Source organism: Melanaphis sacchari, unplaced genomic scaffold (genome assembly GCF_002803265.2).
Source record: "Melanaphis sacchari strain LSU unplaced genomic scaffold, SCAv2.0 Contig0_pilon_pilon, whole genome shotgun sequence".
Classification (NCBI taxonomy): Eukaryota; Metazoa; Arthropoda; class Insecta; order Hemiptera; family Aphididae; genus Melanaphis; species Melanaphis sacchari.
The window spans coordinates 14,986,323-15,011,152 of NW_020270366.1; the positions used below are offsets into that span (position 1 = coordinate 14,986,323).

General features: G+C 34.9%; 1 protein-coding gene across 1 annotated transcript in view; it reads right to left on the bottom strand.

Annotated features, from left to right (window-relative positions):
* Positions 1–4,276: 4,276 nt before the first annotated feature.
* LOC112594388 (toll-like receptor 6) overlaps positions 4,277–24,830 on the bottom strand; it is a 26,386-nt gene continuing 5,832 nt past the window's right edge. The window contains exons 2-3 of the mRNA XM_025339150.1: positions 24,265–24,830; positions 4,277–4,429 (exon numbers count right to left, since the gene is read on the bottom strand). Of these exons, the coding sequence (XP_025194935.1) occupies positions 24,285–24,830 (546 nt within the window). The 3' untranslated portion in view covers positions 4,277–4,429; positions 24,265–24,284. The remainder of the gene's footprint in view (positions 4,430–24,264) is intronic.

Sequence of the window (24,830 nt, forward strand, 5' to 3'; positions counted from 1 at the left end):
GAATACTATTATTATACTTGACAAGCTATTTTTGATTTTTAATTTCAAAGTAATAAAAGTAATAGTACAATGTTTGTTTATAGAAATATGTAGGTAATGTTGGAGTTGCGTATAGTGTTTAATCGATAAATTGCATTATACGCTAATAGGTATCTTCATCAAGTACTCCGAGTACTCGTCAGGGATTATTGTGCGTTGTAGTCAGTCCGTTGCTTCTTGTCTATACAGGTAGATAAAATAAAATAAATATTCATAAAATGAAAAACTATAAAATCGTTGGTTAGCCTAAGTATAAATTAACGACGACGACGACATTGACGTAGAATAGTACCTCATCAAATTAATGTGAAAATATTATATTATTGTGTCGACACATTTATAATCACGATGACATCGATTGGAATGAACGTTACGTTATATTTTAGTATTTCAAAATGATGAAAGGTCCAAAAGTCATAATAAAGCATTTACCACAGATTTTTTCGCCTTGAATTATAATATAAGACATTATTAAGGAGTCCAATCAATTACGAAAACAATTTGGTATTTATTACGGGTAATAAATTCAACCTGAAAAACGGTATATTGATGGGTTCATTAAGACGTCTCTTGTCGTGAGCCCACAATGATACAAAAACGTGATTATTATATTATTATTTTTGTTTTTATTTAAAACACGTACACCATTAGGTAATTGGTATATTATTAAAATATATAATGCCATCCGTTTGCTGTCGTTAAGATGGCAAATAATGTCCGAACTATCTTGCGTAAAAAAATTATGTAAACATAGTCATTATATTATACCTTAATGACAGTCTTAACCTTTGCGCTAATACTTTTCCGAGTTAATTCGAGTTTGTTTGTTCATTAAGTATGAAATATTGTATTTTTTCACGTTATAATTTACGTACTTACCAAGAAATTATATGGATCATCCTTAAAATAGATACGAGCAACAAGGTTGAACTAACAGTTCAAATAATAATATTTAAAATAATATTTTGTTATATTAATGCATAGAGCTACTAAATTTATTGTAGTTTATAAAACTAAGGTCGTTTTTATTTTATTTTTATTATATTATATTCACTTCAAGATGTAAAAAAAACATGGTGACAATAAGTTTTTGCATCATTTAAAAACATTACTAAAATCTAAACCGAGAATATTTTTATCGTTTTAAGAATACTAGCACTAACTATTGGTTATAGTAGTGTTTCGTAGATAAATCATAAGTAAAAATCACGTGTAATAATAATAAACAGATGTTATAATCAGAAAAGATTGGTGTAAAATATTTAAATAAAAGTATCTAACTACAAGATACTAGCAAGGTAGATCAAGTTTTATCTTTAAATACAAGATGTAAGATACATTTTAACATTTTTAAATAGATAACAGATGCCCACTTTTTTTTTACTTTTGGATACAATATAAAATACAGCTATTAATTATAATTTATAATAGTTGATGTAAGTTATATTGGTAAAATACAAAAAAACGCAATTTTAGGTGTTTAATACATTTAGGGGAAAGAATGAGCCTCAGAACTAAATTCCCTCTACCATTACTTTAAAATATGTATATCGATTGATATTTTATGATTAATTTTTGCGTTCAATGTCAGTATGGGGATTTTAGCAGCATTACTAATTAAAAAAAAAAAATAAAAACCTAATACATTAAGTACTGAACGCAAACCCTTCAAAAATGTCTTACGATTTTAATTTTGTAATTCATTCAATCATCTATACATAGAAATAACATGAGACAATTTTAAAAACAATTCATTTTTCAAAATGTATCACAATCTGTTTAAACTATAAAAATATTCGAAACGCATCAAAGGAAAACAGTATTCAGATATAAAAAAATACTACAGAAAACAATATCAATAAACGTCAAGAGATACAAGATATAAATGCGTATCTAACACGCCGGTCCTTATGATTCATGATTATGATATTTTATCATCGTAAACGTCATATCGTTATAATCTGTCGAACTCCATTTTGCATATCAAAGTAGATAGGTGGTAATATAGACATTATCTCCGAGTCAACAAACTATACATTATAATGCGCTTTCGTTAATCTTTTCTTTTCGCAGCTTACGCCGGGGGTCACACTGGTTTTGGTACGATTAAGAAGTGATGAAAAAAAAAAAATATATATAAGAATCAAAATATAAATCGCTAAGTATTCTCATCTTCTCCGGAGTACATCGTCGTGCGCTGCCGTCATGACCTCATCAATTCCATCGGTCCGACTGCAGCTGCGTTGTTGCGACGTACTTATATTTTGTAAAGCGTGTTGGCTGTTACGAAACTTCGCGACCTTTTTAAGTAGCCGAAACAGAAACGTTTCGCGTTGTTGGCGGATAACACCGTCGACCTATCTATATACTATACAACGACCGTCTGTAAATATATATTACGTGTATGTACATAGTACGAATATATAATATCGTGTACGGCGTCGTTGTATTATGTCGTGGATGCCCGTGCACGCATCATAGTATTATATTTTTCATAACTATTAATCCGTATACTTACGTCTTGTTCTTAAAAATGTATTAATTATATAAACATATATTATCGTAGGTGCACGGCCACGGCAATATTTTACAACGATAACAATATTATACTATTATAATACACAGCAGTAATATTGTTAATTACGCCGCAGGGTTGTAGTGGTCCGGCTGATGTACATATTAATATATTACACACACATATACGTTATATTATATTCCGTAAGATTCGTTATTGCGTTATTATATAACGCGGAGTTAATTCAGCCGGAGGCCAACCCCCGGACAATGATACAGCAATAATAAGACTGGAGTAATAACATTGTGTTATTAAATGCGTGTGTGCAGTGTGTGTTCACTGTTCACAGATCAGAAAAAAAAAAAAAAAAACGCCCGGAAGCCGAATCAACGATTGTATAGGTGGGTTTATACCAAGACTTATATACCTAGGTGTATGTGTATATACAGATGAGAAACGTTCTCGCGGAGAAGCGCTACCAGTCCCCCGGGCACCCTATACCATAGAGAATATGACTGTCGTGACGGTACCCGCAGAAGGAGACCGGCAGCTAGATGAGAAAATGGAATTACGATATTTAATGTCACGGACGGACACACCGATAATCTCTACTGTTGTAATGGCGGTTTTCCTCGTCAACCGCTATCATAATAATATTGAGTAGGTTACCTGTACTATTGTATAGTGTGTATCTCATTCTCGAAGCGTAGTCTTTGACCAGTAAGTGTAACATCTGTGTTTACCTATATCTACCAACATAAATTGTATACAAATATATTTTCTTCGTGCTTTGCAAGAGACAAAGGCCAATAAAATGATAATCATGGAGAGGTCAAATCTGTCCAAAAGGACATCAGGAAAAAATTTAAACACAAATTTTGAGCATTATAAATTATGACTTTTTATTAAAGCTATTTTTTTTTTTTTTTTTGTACACATCATTAAATACATCATAAAATGTGCGTCTAATATTTATAATACAAAATAAATCACATAAAGACTAAACACTTATAATACAATAACAGAGGGAAATATAGTTACACGAGGGGAGAATAGGTTTCCCAAATCTGTTAAGCATTTAGAGCCAGTCTGTTCTTTTTAAGTACACGCTGGGTTAGTATAAAAAAAAATGTACAAAGAAATTCGATAACAGTATAGTAATAATAATAATAATAATAATAATAATAATAATAATAATAATAATATAATAATAATTACACAACGTCGAGCTATAGTTTTAGGTCACTAGACTCTAAAAAGCACCGATATATGTTTAAATTTAAATTTTTTTTAAATATTTTTTACTATAGAAGAAATTAAAATTACAGGAACTTTTCAACGCCGACGACCCGGCCGAGCCTATACATTAATATCATCAAAATAACAGACGAACAGGATCAATAATTGAAAATTTAACCAACGACGGTTAACCTATCGAGTGCATCATATTAAGCGCTAACAATTTTATATAATACAAAAAAAAGGATAATGTCCCCCGAATACATTGTATTTTTTTTTTTCATTATAAAAATATGACTTTTTATTAGCTACAAGGAAAAATGAAACCTCTCAAGGCCATTTCAGTCTTTTAAAAAATGTCTAGCCTGTATGTCATCTTTAACGAAGGTTAAAAAAAATATTAAATGAATATTTTTTTTAAAAAAAAATAGGCTTGTATAAAATCTATATAAAATCAAAACAAAACGTAAATGAAATAACAACGGAGGTTATTTACAAAATAATTCGATTTACACAATATATTATAATTACACGTGGTATTTATCATTTAAATAATACAGACAAGAAGAAGCAGATGGGTGTCGTCCAGCATTACAGTCCACGACGACTACGGCGGTCGGTAATTTTCATGTTTATCTGTAACAAAAAAATAAAATTCATAATTAGTATAAACGAATTAGAAGAGGGTGCGTTAATAAACAGACACAAATATGAAATAGCTAATAAGATTTTATGGTCGAAGGGCGGCGACGTTATGAAGTTAGCGGTTACTCACGTAATTTTTCCCCCCAATTTCTCTGTATTATACAATATAATTTATTTTGTATATATACAATAAACAGTTTGCACATAAGATAACAGCAGTGATAATATTATTAAACAATCATTAAAAAGACGGTAATTTTCGCAGGCATCTTCTATAAATATATATATTATTTATAATATACATAATATAGATAATAATATAAAATACGACAATTGGGCGTGGTGGGACAAACGGTATAAATATGGGGAGAATATTTTAAAATTGCCGAGACGCTGTCGGTATTAATAATAAATTCCCATCGGGTATTCAAGAGGCGGAAAAAGTAGTTTTCTTCACTGGGAAAACAGGCGGCGTCGTTAAGGGGTAACAGTGGCGGTGGTAGAATGAGACGATTTGTATGAAAAACAACTACGGATCGTAAGAAGAACCCCGTCCACCTTCGTCTCGTTCATCTATAAATCTCACTCCCTCTCAATATATTCTTCTCTCTCACTCTCTTTCTCTCTCCTTATAATATCCCTACCTTGCACACTAACTCTGTCAATGTAGTCTCTCGCTCGCTCGTTCACAAGTCGACTAACACTCCTTACTTTCCACTCCCCTACAGTAAGTAGCGAGGGAGCATATACTACTACAACGACGTGGTGGTGAAATAAACACAATACTATAATAAAGCAAAGATAGGTGCAGTAAGTTGATGCAGGTTTTATATAGTATGAGCATACCTATAACACAAATAAATGTATACGCAGAGAGAGCAACAAATAATACTATATTATATTATAGTAAAGACCGCCATTTCGTATCGGTTTCTTGAATGAAACACTACACCATTTATATTCAGTATGCAGTATATATTTTAAGAGAGTATCTATGTGTAGACGACCGACGATGTAAAACATATTTGAGGGGAGCAATTGCGGTTTAGTGACAGTGTGTTATAATGTGCTAAGAGAATACGGGATTTTTATTTTTTTCGAGTTTTTTTTTTTTTAATACCGAAAAAAAATTGTTTCGAGTAAGTTATGCGAAATGGAAATTTGACCAGCGCGAACGATACGCTTATACACCTGCGGCAACAACTCAGGAGGGGGCACCCACTCTACGATGGCAGCCATGGCTGGACTTCCGGTCGGTGCACCATTGGCGGACACCATTTTGTCGTGGAAGCGACAAAAGCAAAATTAACACATAAAATAAAGAGAAAAAGATAGAGAAAAACCTAAATTAATTTTAATATGTCAGAAATGATGGACGTATTCCTACGTTGTTGACGACGCAGATATCTCGTACAAGGTTTTTGGCAACTAGGGGTTTAAAAGTTTTTTCTTATATGCGCAAGTCGTCGTGGACGGTGTTATCAGCCTGTATATCTTTAAGAGGTAAGTATATAAGTATAATATTTTGTACGACATTTTCGTGGATATGATTGAGATTTATTCATTTTTTTAACGTAACTATAGATAATAGCCGAATTAAACGTATAGGTACTTAACAACAATATTACCTATAACATTAATAAATTCAACTAAGTCCTAGGCAACAAATTTAATAATATACTGTAGTCATGTGTATTATTATATAATATTGCAGTTTAATATAATACAAGTATCCAGCATATGGGCCATGGGGTACTTGGTATATAGGTATTTATAATTTATGTTAATTTATTGATAACGCGTTATTATTTTAGTGACGCGTGTGGCTTGTCACGCCGTCTAATAAATAAAAGAAGAGAATGCGACATTTGTCACCTGGGCAAGGTGTTCGTGTTGAGTATTGAAACTTAAGAATAATAATGAGCGATAATAATATTACTTATGAAAACGAAAAAGACGTGAAAAAAATATTTTCACCCATTATTACTAGATAGGGAATAAACAGAACAATTCCATCGTTGTGCAGTGAGGGGGATGGGGCTGCGGTCCTCTCGAATAAAAAGCAACAATAACCACTCTCTGTGTATAAGTAGAAGACTAAAATAATATTCATAATCTTAATACAGGTAAGTCACAATAATAATATGACGCGTTTTATCGAAGTTTAACCGAGTGGCTTTATATTATGATAAATAATTAATACGTCCGTACCGTAGTTCTCGAAATCGTTTTTCATCGCACGATAAAATTCTGTCTTGCTAGTCTAAGCGCGCGTTATCATAAATTGACTATGTGTTGTTATTACGTCAACACTGCCGCCGCGGCCGATAAGTCTATTCATAAACCTGTCCATTTAGGATCTGGAACTCTGATAAATTTAGAATTAAAACATTTATTATATTATTATTATTATTATTATTATTACTGTTATTATTGTTATACCAATATTTCTATCCCAGAGATTAAAACGATTTAATTTGAATAATTTAATTTTGTGACTATCTCTTGATTTGCATAATTCTGTACGTTTCAGATTAAAGTTGGTTAATTTAGAAGGAACGAATAAAACAATAATGGGCTAGAAAAAGTCTTCACAACTAGGAGGTGCCTACCTATTTATGTTTTATAATATTTCTTTTATAGGTGTATTTTAATTTTAATTTTTTTACTTCAACGAATCTAATGACCGCTTCGAGTGCTTATATGCGTATATAACGTATTATATTATATTATACTAAGCATTTTACATAAGAACGTTAGTCAACTATTATTTTTTATATGCCTTTTGTGTGTGTAGTACGTTTTTACCTATTTTATTTTTATTTTTTTTTACAACCCAATCGTTATACAAACGTATAATATAGGTAGGTACCATCCTACGACGACGGCGAAGGCGCCATCATGGGGCTTTTATAATATGATATAGAATAATAACGCGTCGAATAAAATACTAGAAAACTATATAGTAATGCGTACGATAATAATATAATACACCGTCGTAAACTGTGTTCAATGGCAAGTTGTGTGTATTAAATCTCTTCTTCCCATTGAGGTGTACTTCTATGGAATTTTTACCGTCGTCGGCACTAGTATACAATAATAAAATATATAAGGTGGGTATGTATATAATAATATTGTTATAACGAAATGTGCGCTCCTATCATCGGTGTAACTCGCGCTCATGTATTTTTACTTCGTGAACATTATATAATATTTATATGTACATCGTATGCGCGCGGGAATAATGCACATTCAAGTAGATAAATCGGACGTTTGGCTTTTCCGTGACCAGCATATGAAGCAGTGTGATACGAAGGTCCGTGGAGAAGAAGGTAAAGATAATATAATACCTACAATATTATAATGGACGACGACGTCGGACTTACGAATAACCGTACAAATATTACATTATAAAGAAATAATTTTTTTTTTTAATACTTTTTGATACTTTTGTTTAAAATACAACATACAACAAACAATGCATATAAATCATGTTTATAGCTTAAACATGCTGTAATATTAGAATGGATTATACTTAAAATATGTAAAATTAAAAATATGTAATTGATGTCAGTATTAGGCGATTGTGGATGTTATTTACTAAATGTTTTGAATAACATAGCAACAACAAAAAAAAAACCATTCCAATGCATATAATTTAAATCTTAGCCTTAGTGATAATATCAATATACCTCACCTCGGGTGAGAGGGGGTATCTTAACCAGACCGAGGTGTCGTTGCCCAGATAGAGTCGAAAAAGGTCGAACACGACGGATGTCGTGGTTATTACTAAACGATAAAAAAAAATAATACCGACGATAACAATGAACTATTATGACGATAATTATTATCATTACCTATTATTATTATTATTATTATTATTTATTGCTATACGTCGTAATTTCAGCAGTTACGGTACTTGTGATACTCAGAAAGGAAAGTCCGCAGCTATAATACTATATTTATAGGTGTAACATGGTTGATCGGTAGGAAACGTATACGGTCGAGTCAACAGTCGAATACCATTTAATAATATTTTGTCGAATCGCCACAGAATGTTTTGTGACAACACGATGACATGTATAAATTTGTAATACATCTGTAATTGTAGACCCTATCTTAATCTTTGAGGAGACTTAATCTCTCCCTCCTATCTAGTTCCCCTTATAACCACCTATATGGTGCGTGCTATTTCGAAAATTGTTTTTAAGAAGACATTTCTGTGGAATGGATATGATACATATTATTACTCGGACGTAATTCCAGACGATTGTAAAATCGAGATTCGTATGTTATGTAGCCTAGGTATAATATATTATATAATCGCATTATTTTTTCACCGGCGATGACGTACAGCAGCAGTTCGAGAGTACTCAGCGACAGCGGCGGGAGAATTACACTGTACTCGAACGGGAAGTAAACCCCCACCCGCTGTAGGGCTATGTTGATTTTGAAAAAAAGGTCAAGTGCGTGTATATATTATATTATATACGTATATAAACGCATTCGATGAATTCAAACGTGAAAAAAAAGTAATAAAATAGTTTATATTTCTATTTTTTTTTTTTTTTTTGTCGAGTTATTCTTCGCATTTTGATTTTTTTATATTTATAATATAACGTCCACGCTGTGTGAATCAGTAGCGCAGAGAAAATATTTAAAAAAAAAAAAATAATAATAATACAATACAAGCATATTCGGAATTATTATTATTATTATAATGATATTCTAATCTCGCGTGTGCATGTGTCCGTTTCACGGCGCACGGATGCACGGTATAACGCGGTAATTGCAAAACATCGTATTTTCGTAAAAATATTATAATATCGGTCTCTCGGATCGTATTATTATTATTATTATAAATTTTATTATAATATATTATTATTATTATTCAACGTCCGACGATGGTGCGCCAGACCCAGCAACCCAAGACGTCGGAGATCCTACTCTCGCGCAGTAATATAATGTTCTCGTGTAATTCCGTCGTCGTCGTCGTCATCGTCGTTTTTTTTCCACTACACATAGTATACGGTTAACATAATATCATTATAATAATAATATAACATAAACTGCGGGCAGTCGGTGTGCCCACGTTCCAACAGCCTGCCGTCCGTTCCAGATTAAAATAGCTGTCGGGTTCATTTATCTTTCTCACGAACGATACCGGTCACGTTACTCCGTAATAACAATAATAATATTATATTACATGGTACGCAGAAGTGGTGATATCGCACGTCGTCGCCACTGCTGGAAACAGTGGTTGCAGAGGCGCCTTTCAGAATAATGCACAACTATTTTAATATCATGAATATTATGTATTGTTGTGTTAGCTGTAAATCAGTTCGATAGACATGACGATTGACGATATTACATTTAAGATTTGTGTGCAGATAATAATTATTACTATCGTATATAGTATAATAATTATTGAATATATCATAGCCATATAGTCATTGCGATTTCGATCCATTGTTTCATGGGCAACGATCGACGCCACACTTGTATCCGCAACGTGAGGCGCTACAATCGTTGGTCATTTATTTACATTTTTTTTGAAAAACACGAATGGTGCACTTATGATAACGATGAACTATTATTGTCATTTCAATATTTTTTAAATGTAGAATGAATCGCATTCGTCGTTGTTTAGAAGAAATATTTTAACATTAAAAAGTTAAGTAAAAGATTATACATAAATAATGTCTACAACGCATTTCGATACATCGAAATTTGTGTTTATTTACGACGGAAAACTGGTGGTGTCGCTGTTACTAAACGCTACTGTGGAAAAAAATATTGCAATACCGTCGTTACTTCCGACATCTGAATTTATAATATATATTATATTATACATAGACGTACAAAACCAGCGAAATAATTTACTGATTTTATTGGCACGGCGGCGGTGACTCGTTTAAACTCGAGTTGAGCTGTTAATTGACGATTATTGTTTTCGTTAAAAGGATTGCGGCTCTCTGCCATCGACTCGACGAATTGAACAAATGCCGCCGCTACTATCCCAACTTTTGCGCGTTAACCGCATTATGGTCGTTTCACTTGTATTTTTTGTACATCGTGCAACAATATTTTACAACTGAATAGACCAAAAAGCTCATAGCGCGTAGTAATATACAATAATAATAATATTGTTATTTTACAAACGTTAAATTTAGACGCTCAAAAGCGCACGCGGTATGCATTTTAAACGCACAGTGTACAAGCAAATATGCAATTACCGTATGATCGTGATAAATATATATTTATATATACAAAGTAATTCACCAAGAATGCTCACCTCTTTTTTTTTCAACAATGCAGTTATTTAAAATCTTTACCAGTTTAAATTTTTTTAAAAAAATGATCCAATGGAGGGTGAGTATGCTCGATGAATTATTCTGTATATATATATATATATATATATATATATACATTTATAATATAGAGAATGGCTTAGAATCACTTTAAAAACGAAATAATACACTACCGTGTTATTACTATTATTATCATCGTTGCAAGCCGCGCTCGGCGTACCGCGTACATAATATTTTAGACAAATAGTGAATGTGTATGTACACATATTATATTATTATTATACGGTTACGTGTTTCGGACCGTGTGTATTGTTAATGAGCGCTGCACACATAGCGGAGGTTAGGCTATGTTCTATCTTCGTATAATAATAATACATAGTAATCCCGTTTTAACGAACTCGTTCGAATTGCACGGTTAAGAAACGAGCTCCACCGCGGGCCAATCGTCGTGAAAAATCACACGAGAATATTATATACTTATCGGAGTATATTTTCACATTTGTTCGGCTTATAATAAAGCAAAAAAAAAAAAAAAAATCATAATAATAAATAACCATTTAATAAATGCATGTATTGACGCGAGTAAAAACAAGTAGTGTTGTGCTGTGGTTCGTATCGCGAATACGGATGGAAAAAAATTATAATAATTACGTAGGTACAAGTTACCCATTGTGTTCGGAAATTAACTAGGCGGATTAAACGGTCTTCGTCGGCGGCGTCCTCTACCACCCCACCCACCATCCCCTCGGGACGGCCGCTTTCGTAAAACAAAATTTCATTATCGAAACATCATACAACCTAACCTGAACTGTATAGTAAAATATAATCGTTAACAATGGGTGCCGCACAATATTGGTATACAGTATATACGTATATTAAATAGGTAGGTAGGTAAATGATGCAAGTCGATTTCTAAAAACGTAATAAAAAAAGAAAACAGTGTTAAAAGAATAATTATTCTATAGGCCCTATAGTATAGGGTAACCCAATCGAAAAATTCAATTACACAGAATACTATTCGAATGAGAGTGCTATGACTTGTGTTATAGATTTACAATCGTTTGTATTTGATGGCGACACACGTTATACAATGCGATAATTCGATTAATATTGCTGTTACAGCAGTACTTGGTGGATGGCCTATTATGGTCGAAATGGACATTTCATTTGGCTGCATCATACAGCGTGATGTTAATATTAATACAATAATATCATGTGTACGCCTACGATATGTACGACGTAAACCACGCTAATGGCGTAATAAAACAAGTCGCATAGTGGCAATTTTTAGGTGGCTATCTTTTATACTTATACACCGGGTGTGAAAACCAAAATGTACGAGTATACATTTTAATAGGATTTTTATTTTTTCGTAATCGCGCGACCTTGCAGTGGAATTTATAAAACCCGAAAACAGACCGCACTTAAACCAATACACAACGCACAGCCGCACGTAGTCTCTCTATTTTGCCCTACCGTCGTCGTGTGGTTTGCCGCAACCGAAGCAGCAGCAGCAGCAACAGCAGCAACAGCAGCAGCAGCGTGTAATATACACAACGCCGCCTATTATCTTTATATATATAAATATATATATATTATATATCATACCTAACGAGTCGGCAAACCGAAGACGATTGTCAGGGGATTATTATTATTGTTACGCGACTAACAACTCGTGTGTATGCATGGTGTGTGTTTATTTACTGTTTTTATTTTTATTTTGACTTTACTTCGTCATTATATTATTTGCGAGGAAAGCCGTCGACGTTGTCTTACGGCGCGCGCGCTGGTCGAAAATTATAGGCTTCACGTGCGACCGAGGGGTACTGTCTCTCTCTCTCTCTCTCACTCTTCTTCTTTGCCGTCCATCACGAAAAATCGTGTTCCCGAAGGCGCATGTGCGCGGCTTCGCCGACCGAGCATCCGGCCAGACCGGACACGTGATAATGCATTTGCGGAGACGCGTTTTCGACAAACAACGCGATATATTTCACAATATTATATAGGTTTATAATAAATATAATATTTCCCCCGTCTTCCTGTAAAGCCGTACGTACACAACGGGGGAATTGAATAGCGACTTGGACGGGAGAGGGGGGGGGGGGTTAAAATCTAGTTCGTTTGGACATAATATCGATTTACGGTTGTCGACGAGTATTTCGCGATGACGCACACTCTGTACTTAGTATTATAGTAATAATATACTACTTTATTCGTGATATATTCCGCAGTTTAAAGGTAAAGATTTCAATGTAAATCGTGTAAAAGGGGTGGGGGGCTCCTCCTATTATTGTATTGTGTTATTCGTTGGAGCTTTCTTATTATTATTAAAAATACGATGATGATATTATGCGCTTCGTGTGGGCGACATAAGCATTCCTAATGACCGTTTAATTATATTGTTATCGATACGTCCATGATTTAATATTATTTTTATAGATGGAAAATAATAATTTATAATAATATACCGAGATGATATTGTTACGAGGCCCGCAGAGGGGTAATTATAATATATACGTCTCATTGTTCTTCCGTACGCGCACATAATATTATTATTACTATAAAAAACTGGTACCTACGTGCGCGCATATATACACCGCCGTAGTCGCCACCACGCCGGTTTACGAGAAGAGGAGACGACCACGAGGACGAAGACTTGACCGCCTCACGTATTGTTTAATTTTTTTTCGTCGTACCTTTTATATATTTTTTGTTTATATGCAAATCGTTTTGGAGGTAACCCAAAGAATTTATTATTAACTCCCCCGATTTACACGGTGTGAGTTTGTGGACGTCGTAATATTAATAATATATGTGTGTATATAATATAATATTACATAATATTATGCATATCGTCCGATTACTGCACTCGAACACACGATTATACACGAATTATAAAATAAATTATAAGGCGTAGGTAATATACGAATAATAATATTGTACGAGTGTGTAAAAATATACCAATGACTGATGAATATTAATGGTGTAATCGTTTCGTTCGTACATATCATCACGGTATTTATAAAAACATTTAGTGAATCGATAAATGTGCATGTGTAGATTAGGTACATAGAAAACGTCGCAAAAATTAATATATTTCTATTACCATCATTATCATATGTCGCGGATCTCCAATTTTGACTTAATATGCACACTACACATTTTACGTATCTAAACGTAAGTTTTCGTGACTATATATATTTGATATATTTGCATTTTGCAATATATATGTTTGTGTGTACGAGTATGACTTATCTGTATACAGACGACACGTGTTGGTGCATTCGGTTACGTCAGAAACATTACGTACTTTATAATATAATATAATATCTTATTATTACAATAATACAATATGCATAAATATACCTTATCCGACTTATAGCCTACGAAGCAGAACTTTTCAATTTCCTAGCCGGGCCAGCTCTCAATGATATACATAACAGTAGTATACTTAATAATCATAATATCATATTGTGGATGGGCCTGCAGTCATCGTCATTATTATATTATTATTATATATATATACATATAAATCGTCTAGGTGCGCGATATCGTAACAATCGTAACTGCACAGTACCTTCAACTATGAACAGGAAACTACAGTATAATATTCTTATCCATAATCGTGAACTGTGGGCGTACTATGTGACAGTAGCTTGTGCTCGTTCGACTATACAATAGACGTACTCCGCCACTCCCACCCCTCACATAAGTACACCCTCTCCGCAACCATTCCGCCCGTCGTGCCTCGTCGAAACAGCCTAGTTCCGGTCAAGTGAAATAAATTGTAATATGCGTGACACGGCCCAACAATGCTTTTTTCTTCACTCTCTCAAATTACCGCACACTGTCCTCTTCCCGTCCCTCTCATTTAATGCACTGTGAGGTATATATAATACACTGCGGCAGCAACAGCAACATATATACATGTACAGGTATATCCATAGTATAATATAGGACATAAGGTTAGCGCAAGTTTATTGTCTCTATACGATAGTTATTATTATTTTATTATTTGATATTATTATTTTCATTGTTGCTCTTCGATTAGGCCTCGGGGAGACATACGACCTTGTGACTGAATATTTGTTATCATATTATATTAAATTCTGGACGATGAAATAATAAAATATAAATGCTGTAATATTGGGAGTTCTCTAATAGTGTCCACGCCTGGACTTAAAGTTTAAAGATTATTATATTAATTACTATTATTTATTTATTTTTCATAACCTAGGGGTTCCTCGCGGAGGTCCGTAAAAACGTATAAACGATTTCGGTTTGTTTAACTGGTACCATAACGAGACGCCGACGGTGATGACCGGTGTAGAGAAACGATAAATAAAAGAATTGCACGATGTTTATTACAATGTTTCGCAAGATTCCTGGGTTTGATACGGACAACCGACATGTATAAGAAAATTAATTAATAGATCCAGTAGTCGGTTTTAGGTGTGTGCATATTTTAAAATGCATTTCGCGTTATTTACATTAAATATTAAACATTAATTATAGTTTTTAACCACCCAAAATCCATTTAAATAAACCAAATATTGATTATAAGTTCAGAAGGAGTTGGTGAATTATTTTATACTTTATTTAGGATGACGCGAACGTACGTGATTGTATTAAAAATGTACTTATAATTTTATTTTTTATCGTGAGACAAAATGCGTAATGACATTAGAAATCAGTCTAAGAATAAATGCAAGAATCAACATGTACCTATATATATTTTATAACATATCTATAATTTTTTTTAAATCCTTCAACGCAAAGAATAGATATTATACCGTTGCCGATTCGCCATGCACAACAGCCGTTATTTTTCATTAAAAATTCAATATCGATGTTTTTTGGCGAAAAAAAATATTGAGACAGATTTTTATGATTGAAATTCGTCGATATTTAACGTTCACGGTTGCCTGGGTCCAGCTATAATACTATATATTATGTAGTATATATTTTACTATTACTTTATTACTGCTACCGAGAAGATTAATGTAATATAACAATTATTAATTACTTTATTATATATTATTATGTAGGTCTATTGTGGCGGGCACGTGCATGACTTTGACATCGATTGCGGGTAATTACTAATTAAACGTTGACACCGGAATTTCTCGATTTCAAAAACAATTAGGGTAAATGTATAACACGTATACCTATAGGTATATACAGAGATAAAGAGAGAGAGAGTGAACGAGTAAGAATAAAGGCAGTTGCATAGGTTGTATAGATGACGATGACATAGCGGTATATGAAAATTATAAAAAATCGTTACGTTTCGCGAAACCAAACGGGTGTTTTGTCCAGACTGTTGTACGATGTAATATATAATGTTTAATAATGCATTGTATGCGTTTTGTAAAGAACCGCGGCATTGTGGCGTATTCGCGGGTCCGAAAATAAGCCACGGAATGTCATCCGAAAAAAAAGGAATAATAAGAGCGAGCGAGGGAATTGTGTTTTCACTCGAGGGGACGTAGGCGCGAAAACTCTTGGACAATAAATTATAAATTATTATTGGCGTGTATGGATTGACGGGGACGACCGCGCAATACCTCTTGTAATTTGAACAATATGCGCTCGAGGGCGACAATGGACAAGAACCACCGGACAAATTTCTGTTTCTAAGAACCCGCGCCGCGACAGCAGCCATTCGATCTCCAGCCCTCTCCGACCGCTCAGCTGTGTGTTCTCTCCCCGTGTTATGCGCGTCCGATGAAACACGCTCCGAGTGCACAAAAACCGGCCGGCGGGTCCGATTACCGCACGCATAATGCGGTCATTCGCGGCGGCGGCTGTGGCGGTTTAACATCAAATTTCAGTATTTCACCTGAAACACCTCGCCGGTATGAAAATAATTGTTACCGGCCGGTAACCGAAAACCAATATAATACCGGGTCCGCCGCTAATAAGCCGCGCTCAGGCCGAGAACCAGTTTGCGTCTGCAGACACACGTACCTTCGCGTGTACCTTATACCTGACCAACCACACATACCCGAGTATACCAATCTACCCATCAGTCAACACCGGACGGGCGAGTGTGTGCACGTGCACGAGCTTATAATATTATAGTTTCTCATTTAGCCTCCGCTGCCACCTCAAATCGAACCCGCGCCGTCGTCTAATATCATAATAATATTGTTATACAAGACTAATGCTTTAACAGTAATGATAATATTATTATTATTATTATTATAGATTATACGGGTATACGTAGTATAATATGTATATTGTATATATTATATTTATACGTGTGTGTTAACTCGACAATGATTTATGCGCGGAAATAATGACCAATTATTCCGAAGCCGACAGGTGCGCGTAAACACTACTCGTTGTGGCGGAGGATGCCTCTTTCGGTGTTCATTGATTGCGCATAAAATATATCGGTACCGCCGTCATCGCGTCGAGTGTACGACGGTTTTCATAACATATTTTAAGTAATATTAATATTGGTGAAACGGAGTATTTTCGTATTACAAACGTGTGGATAGAGAGAGAAAGAGAGAAAGAGAGAGTATTACCGTGAGTGTTATATTTCTCTTTACACACATGTATTATAATTAAAAATAATAAAAACGGTCGGAGGAGGCATTCACGTCGGAGAGAAACAATTATCTATACTATTACATTATAATAATATTAATTATTATTATTATTATTTATGAGCGTGTGTTATGAATTTATGAGAATTTTTCTCGCGGTTTTTTAATTTTTTTTTTTTTTTAACATTTCCTACTGTTATTATTAAGTATTTTCAACAGTCGTTTAATATAGTGTAGCGGCTGCAGTCGCGCGCGGTCGTGTTTGTTTACCAGAGCCGACTATTAAAATAATATGATACGTACCTTTTATACCTATATATACATGTGTGTAAATTGAACGGATCGTTAATTCGGACCAGAGATAATTACGTGCGTGCCCAGTTATTGTGTGCTGTGCTCGAACAACCGTTGTCGTGGTAGTTTTACACGCATAAAATACATAATATATATACATTATAGCATTAAAATAATTATGTTATATTATATAACTATATAGTAGTATGATACGAGGTAGATAATATAGTGGATACACACTTCCGCGTGCGTATGACGGGCGACACGGACATGAATATTGTTTATTATTATTACAATTGTTGTACTAAATAGCCGAAATCCAATGAAATGTTATCTACGGCTGCACCAAGCATAATAACGTGCAGATAACTTGACTCACCGATTGCGCCGACGACAAGGTCATGACGTGTTTGTTACGAGAAAAAAATCGTTTGGATTTATTGTTATTACCGTATTTCTCCCACGGTTAATTTTTCTTTTTTTTTTATTATACCCATATATACCTACTATATTATATTGACGAGTTTCGGCGTCGAACATTTAAACGACAACGTAAAGTGCAACGCACACAGTCGCGATAATAGAATGACGAATTTAACGGTCCATAGATATTATATTATAATTACGACCATAATTTTAAAAAATATGAGAAAAAATACACGAGTGTATCAAATTTCACATTTACATTTTTATTTTACGACGGCGCATAATAATATAGATTTATAATATATATATATGAGTGTGTGTGGTGTGTGCGTATTAAACAATATCGTGGACACACTATTCATTTTAATATAATGGTACCGACGAAGTGAATACACCATTAATCGAGCAAGCTCATCAAAAAATATGTCATTATTAACGTTTTAAATATCACGAGCAGTATATTATCATGATGAGGTCTTGGTGAAGTTTTTTTTCTTCATTTTTTTTTTCTTCTCATATAAACATGATGCGTGTAATCGGACAGACTACTGGTAATTGAGTTGTAAAGATGAAACGATTAGCATTGAATCGGTGGATTTTGTTTTCGTTATCCCAGCCGGTGTGTTATGATGATAGGAAGGTACAGTTGGTAAAATGGTTATCAGGTACCGATCGAGTTAAGGACGCGAGGCGCACAGTTTTCATCTATACACAAACAAGACTTCAACGCCACTGCGGCGACAAAAACCAATACCTATACAACACAAAACATTATGGAAATCTATACCCACCTATACGGGGAATTACGCGAGCAATAGCGTTTTATCTTATATCTATAGGTGTATTAACTATATTCACACACGCAAGATACGCGAAGATTTTTCCGTTAAGGGCAAACCGTGCTACGATCGTTGTCCGATTAAATTATATGAATAATAGTGCGTGCGCGAGGGACCGACGTAAATGACTATATTATATAATGGAAGAGGCGACGACGATATGATAATAATAATTACTCGGGGAATAGCACAAAAACACGGTAATTTAAAAATAAATGGAAAAGGAAAAGATGAAAAAAAGCCCCGCAAATCGGCTACATTGTTTCCCGCGATAGAAATCGGCGAAAAACCTTTCGCGATGAGCACACCTCATTAGTGCTCTGTTCGGGATCACGACCAACTTCATGAACATATTATATAGGTACATTACATTGATATATATATAATCTAAACGAAGAAGAGGGAAAACGAGTCTCAAATTGACATATCAATTAAGCCGCACGGCGTACGATGGTAGCGGAGAAGGGGATCTAATCACATACACACACACACACTCAATACATATCCCACCGCCGCTGATGTTGTCCTTAATTGCGAAATGTCGGTATAGAGTCACGCGCGGAGAGAGGGAGGAAGAGGATGATTTACGAAAGAAAATGGTATAGACAGAAAAAAAAAATGTATATAATGTTTTTATATATATATATATATATGTGTATGCGCGTGCGTGTGTGTATAATACATAATTTATATATATTATTATATATATAGACGTATGTATATGGAGTTCAAAGGGAGGGAAACTGTTAATTTTAACGTCAGGACGTTAACGAGACGTTAAAAAGATAGAACATAACTCGGTAATAATTATGTACACCCGTCCTCCCTGTCGGCGGCCGCACCGCGTAGGTAATATATATTATATACATTGGCGCTCGTCGCTAGTCACGGTTTCGAGAACATTTTTTATTTTGTCTGTTTGTTTTGTTTTCGCCAGAGACCTGCAGATAGTGCTCGCTACTAATTGCAGGGAGGATACCGTATTATTATATTAGATGAGTACACTGTGTATACACGTTCTTTCTTTTTTTTTCTTTATTACTTTTTATTTTTTTACTTTTTTCCCGGTCGGTCGCCTCTAGTACCTATGGGTCGTATATATTGTTTTTTTCCTATCGACCCCACACACACACTACAAACGAAGGATCGCGCGTACTGGGAAAATTCGGCCTCGTGTGCATACCGTCCCGTGATCTTTCGTATAATCGAATTGACCAACGCCTCCCCACGGAAATTTCAATTAACAAACAATCCAATACGGTCGTAGATAGACCCCTTCGCATAGAATACGCCTTCGTATTTACTGTCTAGACGGCAAGACTCGGAATTCTCGAGACAATTCTATACAGAGAATATTAATTTAAAAAAAAAAAAAAACACCAAATGATATTGTATAGGAAAAACATTGCTTTACAATTCTTTAATTATTGTTTGTTTTAACAATCGACAAATAAGCAATTTTGCGATGGTGCCTATTTTTTTCAACACGATAAAAACTACTTATAACATTTACAAAACATTAATATTAATTTCTATGATTTATGAGGTAATGATGTTTTTATTTTTGGTCCACAAGAACCGTAATAATCTTATTATAAGGACACGAATCGATTTGCACACGACTTACATATGTAAATAAAGATTTTTCTTTATCAGATTAACCAGGTTTGCTATGTAATATAGATAGTTATATTAATTAACCGTGCTCGTTAAAATAAGTTATTCACGCCATACATCATCCGTCAATTTCGTGTGCACGCGTATAGAAGACGATTAGGTATATTATTATTTTAAGTTTATTATTGTATACCTAAACTCGTTGTGTAATATAAAATGTATAACTGACATTTTAGGAGTGCTTGGCACGTTGAATTTCTAGTAAAGTGTACCAGTGTTGTCTATACAAAATTATAAATAAGATAGTTAGCAGTTAGTTGTAGATGCATGCACACACATACCAATATATATATATATATAAGTATATGCAGCGGCAGCGTCAAAAACAAGAAGCCCTTGGGAGGGGAAGTTAATAAAAATTACACGGTCGAGAAAGTAGCGTGGAAATCCGGTGTTATTTTTGTTTATTATTATTATTATTATTTTTATTTTATTTAGTATATCTACTGACAAGCCTACTTAAGGCATATATGAGGGCCTGAGGGCGACCGGTACATATATAATCATAATTCGTGGGTTGTTCGCGAAGAACGAAATCGAAAATATCTCGACGACGGGACCGTGCGCGAGCGTCCGACTATAACATTATATATAATATAATAACATGACGAGATATATAGGTAGGTACACGGGCGATGAGACGACGGTGTGCCGGAGGAGAGCAAAACACGTGGTGTGCGCAACTCGCACATTAGGGTCACATTCTTCTTGAATGGACGATCGAAAAAAGCACCCACGATTTCACACGGACAAAAACCGACGGGAATCGCGTTTTCACGGTCAAAATTATATTATCGTCGTCGTCGTCATCGGTGGGAGATGCAATAGTGATTTTTTTGTCCGTCTATCAGTATTTCTTGCTGAACAGCATCGTGCGTGCGTGCGTATATGTATATTATTATATTATTTTGTGAAGAGTGTATTACAGGTAGAGAAGAAAAAAATGCCCTTATTGTAAATAGGTAGCCGCCGTATGCACACGGCGCAGTCCGTTACTAATCGTCCGTTCGTCATAATAACAGTAATTTTCATCACGGGTTCTCTATACATATATTATACATAAACAATGTGTATACATACGAATTGGAAACCGATCCGGCCGCCGGCCATGCACACGCATACACCCAGAACTACAGACAAGAGACAACGGCGACGGCTACGATGGACGAGGGAACATTTTTACGCTCTACGTGCATATAATATATACTTATATTATTAAACTATTTATATATGACTATATACATGTATATATAATATATATATATATAAAAATATATACATAAATAAATCGACGAGGACGCTAACAAGATGTGCACGACCGGACAGAGGAAGAAAAAACAAACAGACGAGCAGAACGACGGGAGGAGAAAGTTATACAGCGCAAAGGACGCGTCGCGCAAGAAAGGCGTTTTTTCATATTTTTTTTCCCCCACCGATCATTACCATAGCGGTGCAATTTCTACACTACCAGCGGTCGTTGTCCTACGAAGGATTTAAATTAAAAATAAATTCAACCGAAGACTTTGGTTAACTTCTATACCGGTGATTATAGGTATATTAACGAGCGTCAATTATATGATGTTATAATACACACAGTTAATTAAATATTAGGTACAGAATTTGGTATTATAAAAACACGAGTGTAATATTGGTAAGTACTTCACATAATTGTTATTATCACATGGGTTTTTGTTTATATCCTTGTACAATAAAAACCATTGAACTCGATTATCAACATCTCATATAATGTCACAACTATTTTTTGTGCGTGTAAATCACACGAACTATAAACTCGATCCACTTGTTTTTTTCCAACGAATGTTCAAATTCCAGAATAACAACATAATAGTTGTACCTACCAATGCGTTTGCACGAATATTGCATATTATCGTTCTATATAGGTATATACATCATACATGTATATACTTGGTAATGATACAAATAATATTATTTATTTGTACATAGCAGGATAAAAAGACGTTATAAAATTTATATTAAATGTAAAAAAAAATTACTTGAAAAATAATCTGCAGGTAGGTACACGGAAAAATAATCCTTTGTAACCGTTGGAACAAAGATATGAATGTGGGTTCGTAGGTACCGTAGGGTCAGAGGACATTGTAAGGTATCTAATGTTTAATTTCTTTTAGCGTTCATAAAATACACATGTATTTTTAATATTATTATTTAACAACTAGTATAATTGCCATCAAAACAACACGTTACCGTTACACAGTCCCTCGCGACAGGGAGCCAGTTACATTTTTTTTTTTACGTTTATTTCATAATTGTACGTTTTCGATGAGTACTTATATTCAAAAAAATTAGTGGGCCTCGAATAGTCCTTGTCTGCGTAAAACGGTTACCATAAGTAGGTAATCGCCTTCAAATAATTGGTCATCATTCATTTTAGCTACTCGATATTCCGTTAGTTTAAGTACTAATTTTCTATACTATATACTATATAGTCACTGCGCGACAGCGAATCATATGTATATGAGTGTTTAAGGGGTGGAGTGAGGGTGAGGAGGAGGAGCACGCTGAATATCGGCAGAGCATAATAATATAATACTATAATATACAAAACCTATACCCACAATATACATGTATAAATGTATATTTTAAATTAATATTTGATCAGAGAGAACCTAAGTAATCGGTAAAAAACAGGATCGGGGCAATTAACGTTGGGCGTATATCGTTAAAAAAATAAAAATAACGATCTACGGGCAGAAGCGAAATTTCTGAAGGAAAAAATGGTGGCGAAGAAAAAAAATAATATGTAGAGAAACCGGTTCGACGTAAAACCAATAATTTCCGAACTATGTACCGTCGATATATACATGGACGTAAACTGTTGTGTAGATATTCGGGATTAGTCGTGTTGGTTTTTTTTTATTATTTCACTCCTGCTCGTACCCATTGCATATCACATGCATGTGCACTGCCCACACACTTTATCGTTTTTTGATTTTTGTCGCGCGTGTTGTTTAGCATGAGCGCGCGCCGCGGTCGTGATTGTCCGGAAATTATACCGGAGACGAATCGTCATCGTGGTTGTCGCGGTGGTTAGCGCGCACCTCCTCCGTCTCGCGTTTTAATAATTTATGACTTGTAAGACACAATACGTAAACACCAAAGTATAGAAAATGACCTATTACGTATAATATATAAACGACTGCGAAGGACGATTAGAGCGAAGTAAAAAGAGAAAAATACTAGATCGGTTAACTCAAATAAGAGTGAATAATTAATTAAACGGTATGCAGATAAATCGTTAGAAATTACCTAGGTATATAATGAGTATGTGTTTGTGCGCAAACGACTCGGGGCAACTACAATGTTATTTTTTTCGCGTTAATTACATGATTTTTGCGAGATGTTGGAGGAGTATCACATCATGTATTTTAATACGAATATACGTTGGTATCGATGTTATTAACTTTTCTCCATCAGCGTAATATGATTGTTTGTAGTTCGACTGCTCAAAAACATCCGAAGAAGAAATATTTTGCAAAGTGCAGACAACATAAATATAAATAAATAAAAAACGTGACTTCTAGACCGCAAATTATCGAACGCCGCAGTTTCCTGTAAGGGAAATCCACTCAAACTAAACTGTCGTCGTCATAGTCGTTAAGGATCATTATTATCATCATAATGAGTATCGCCGTTGTGCTTAACTGTTATATTGTAATATGATTTATATTATAAGTACTCACCGATTAAAATATCACGTTCTCTAAACGAAATAAGTCCTTCCACCGGCTTGATTGTAAATCGGGTCCGGTATGCTACTGTACACATGGTGCAGCTTATGTCTCTGCTGATAGTCAATGGACACGTAACTGTGGTTGGACGGATCCTCGTCCTCGTCCGTGGTCCTCTGCGACGATTCCTCGGACATACACGAGCTCTGTGTGGGCGCCTGCGACTGCGTCACCGAGGCAGGACTCATGCGTATCCAGGCCTCCAAGGACGTCGGAGCCGCTGTGTACCTGGCCACCGGCCGGCCGTCGCATATCACCTTCTTCAGGTCACCACCGGCGCTGGTCATGGGCTTGGGGTCGGGCATCAGGTACCGGAGCCGGTCCCAGAACCGCTTCTCGCCCCACGTAACCACGTCACAGGACTTGAGCAGCGCCTGTAGCTCCCGGTCGGGCGTGATCGTGGTGGTCAGCAACACGACCACCGACTGCTTTTTCGTCTTGGCCCGTTCTAGGCACGCTTGGAACGCGGTGCGGAACACCGGTTTCTCCCATTCGTTTTGCAGGAACGACAGCGACAG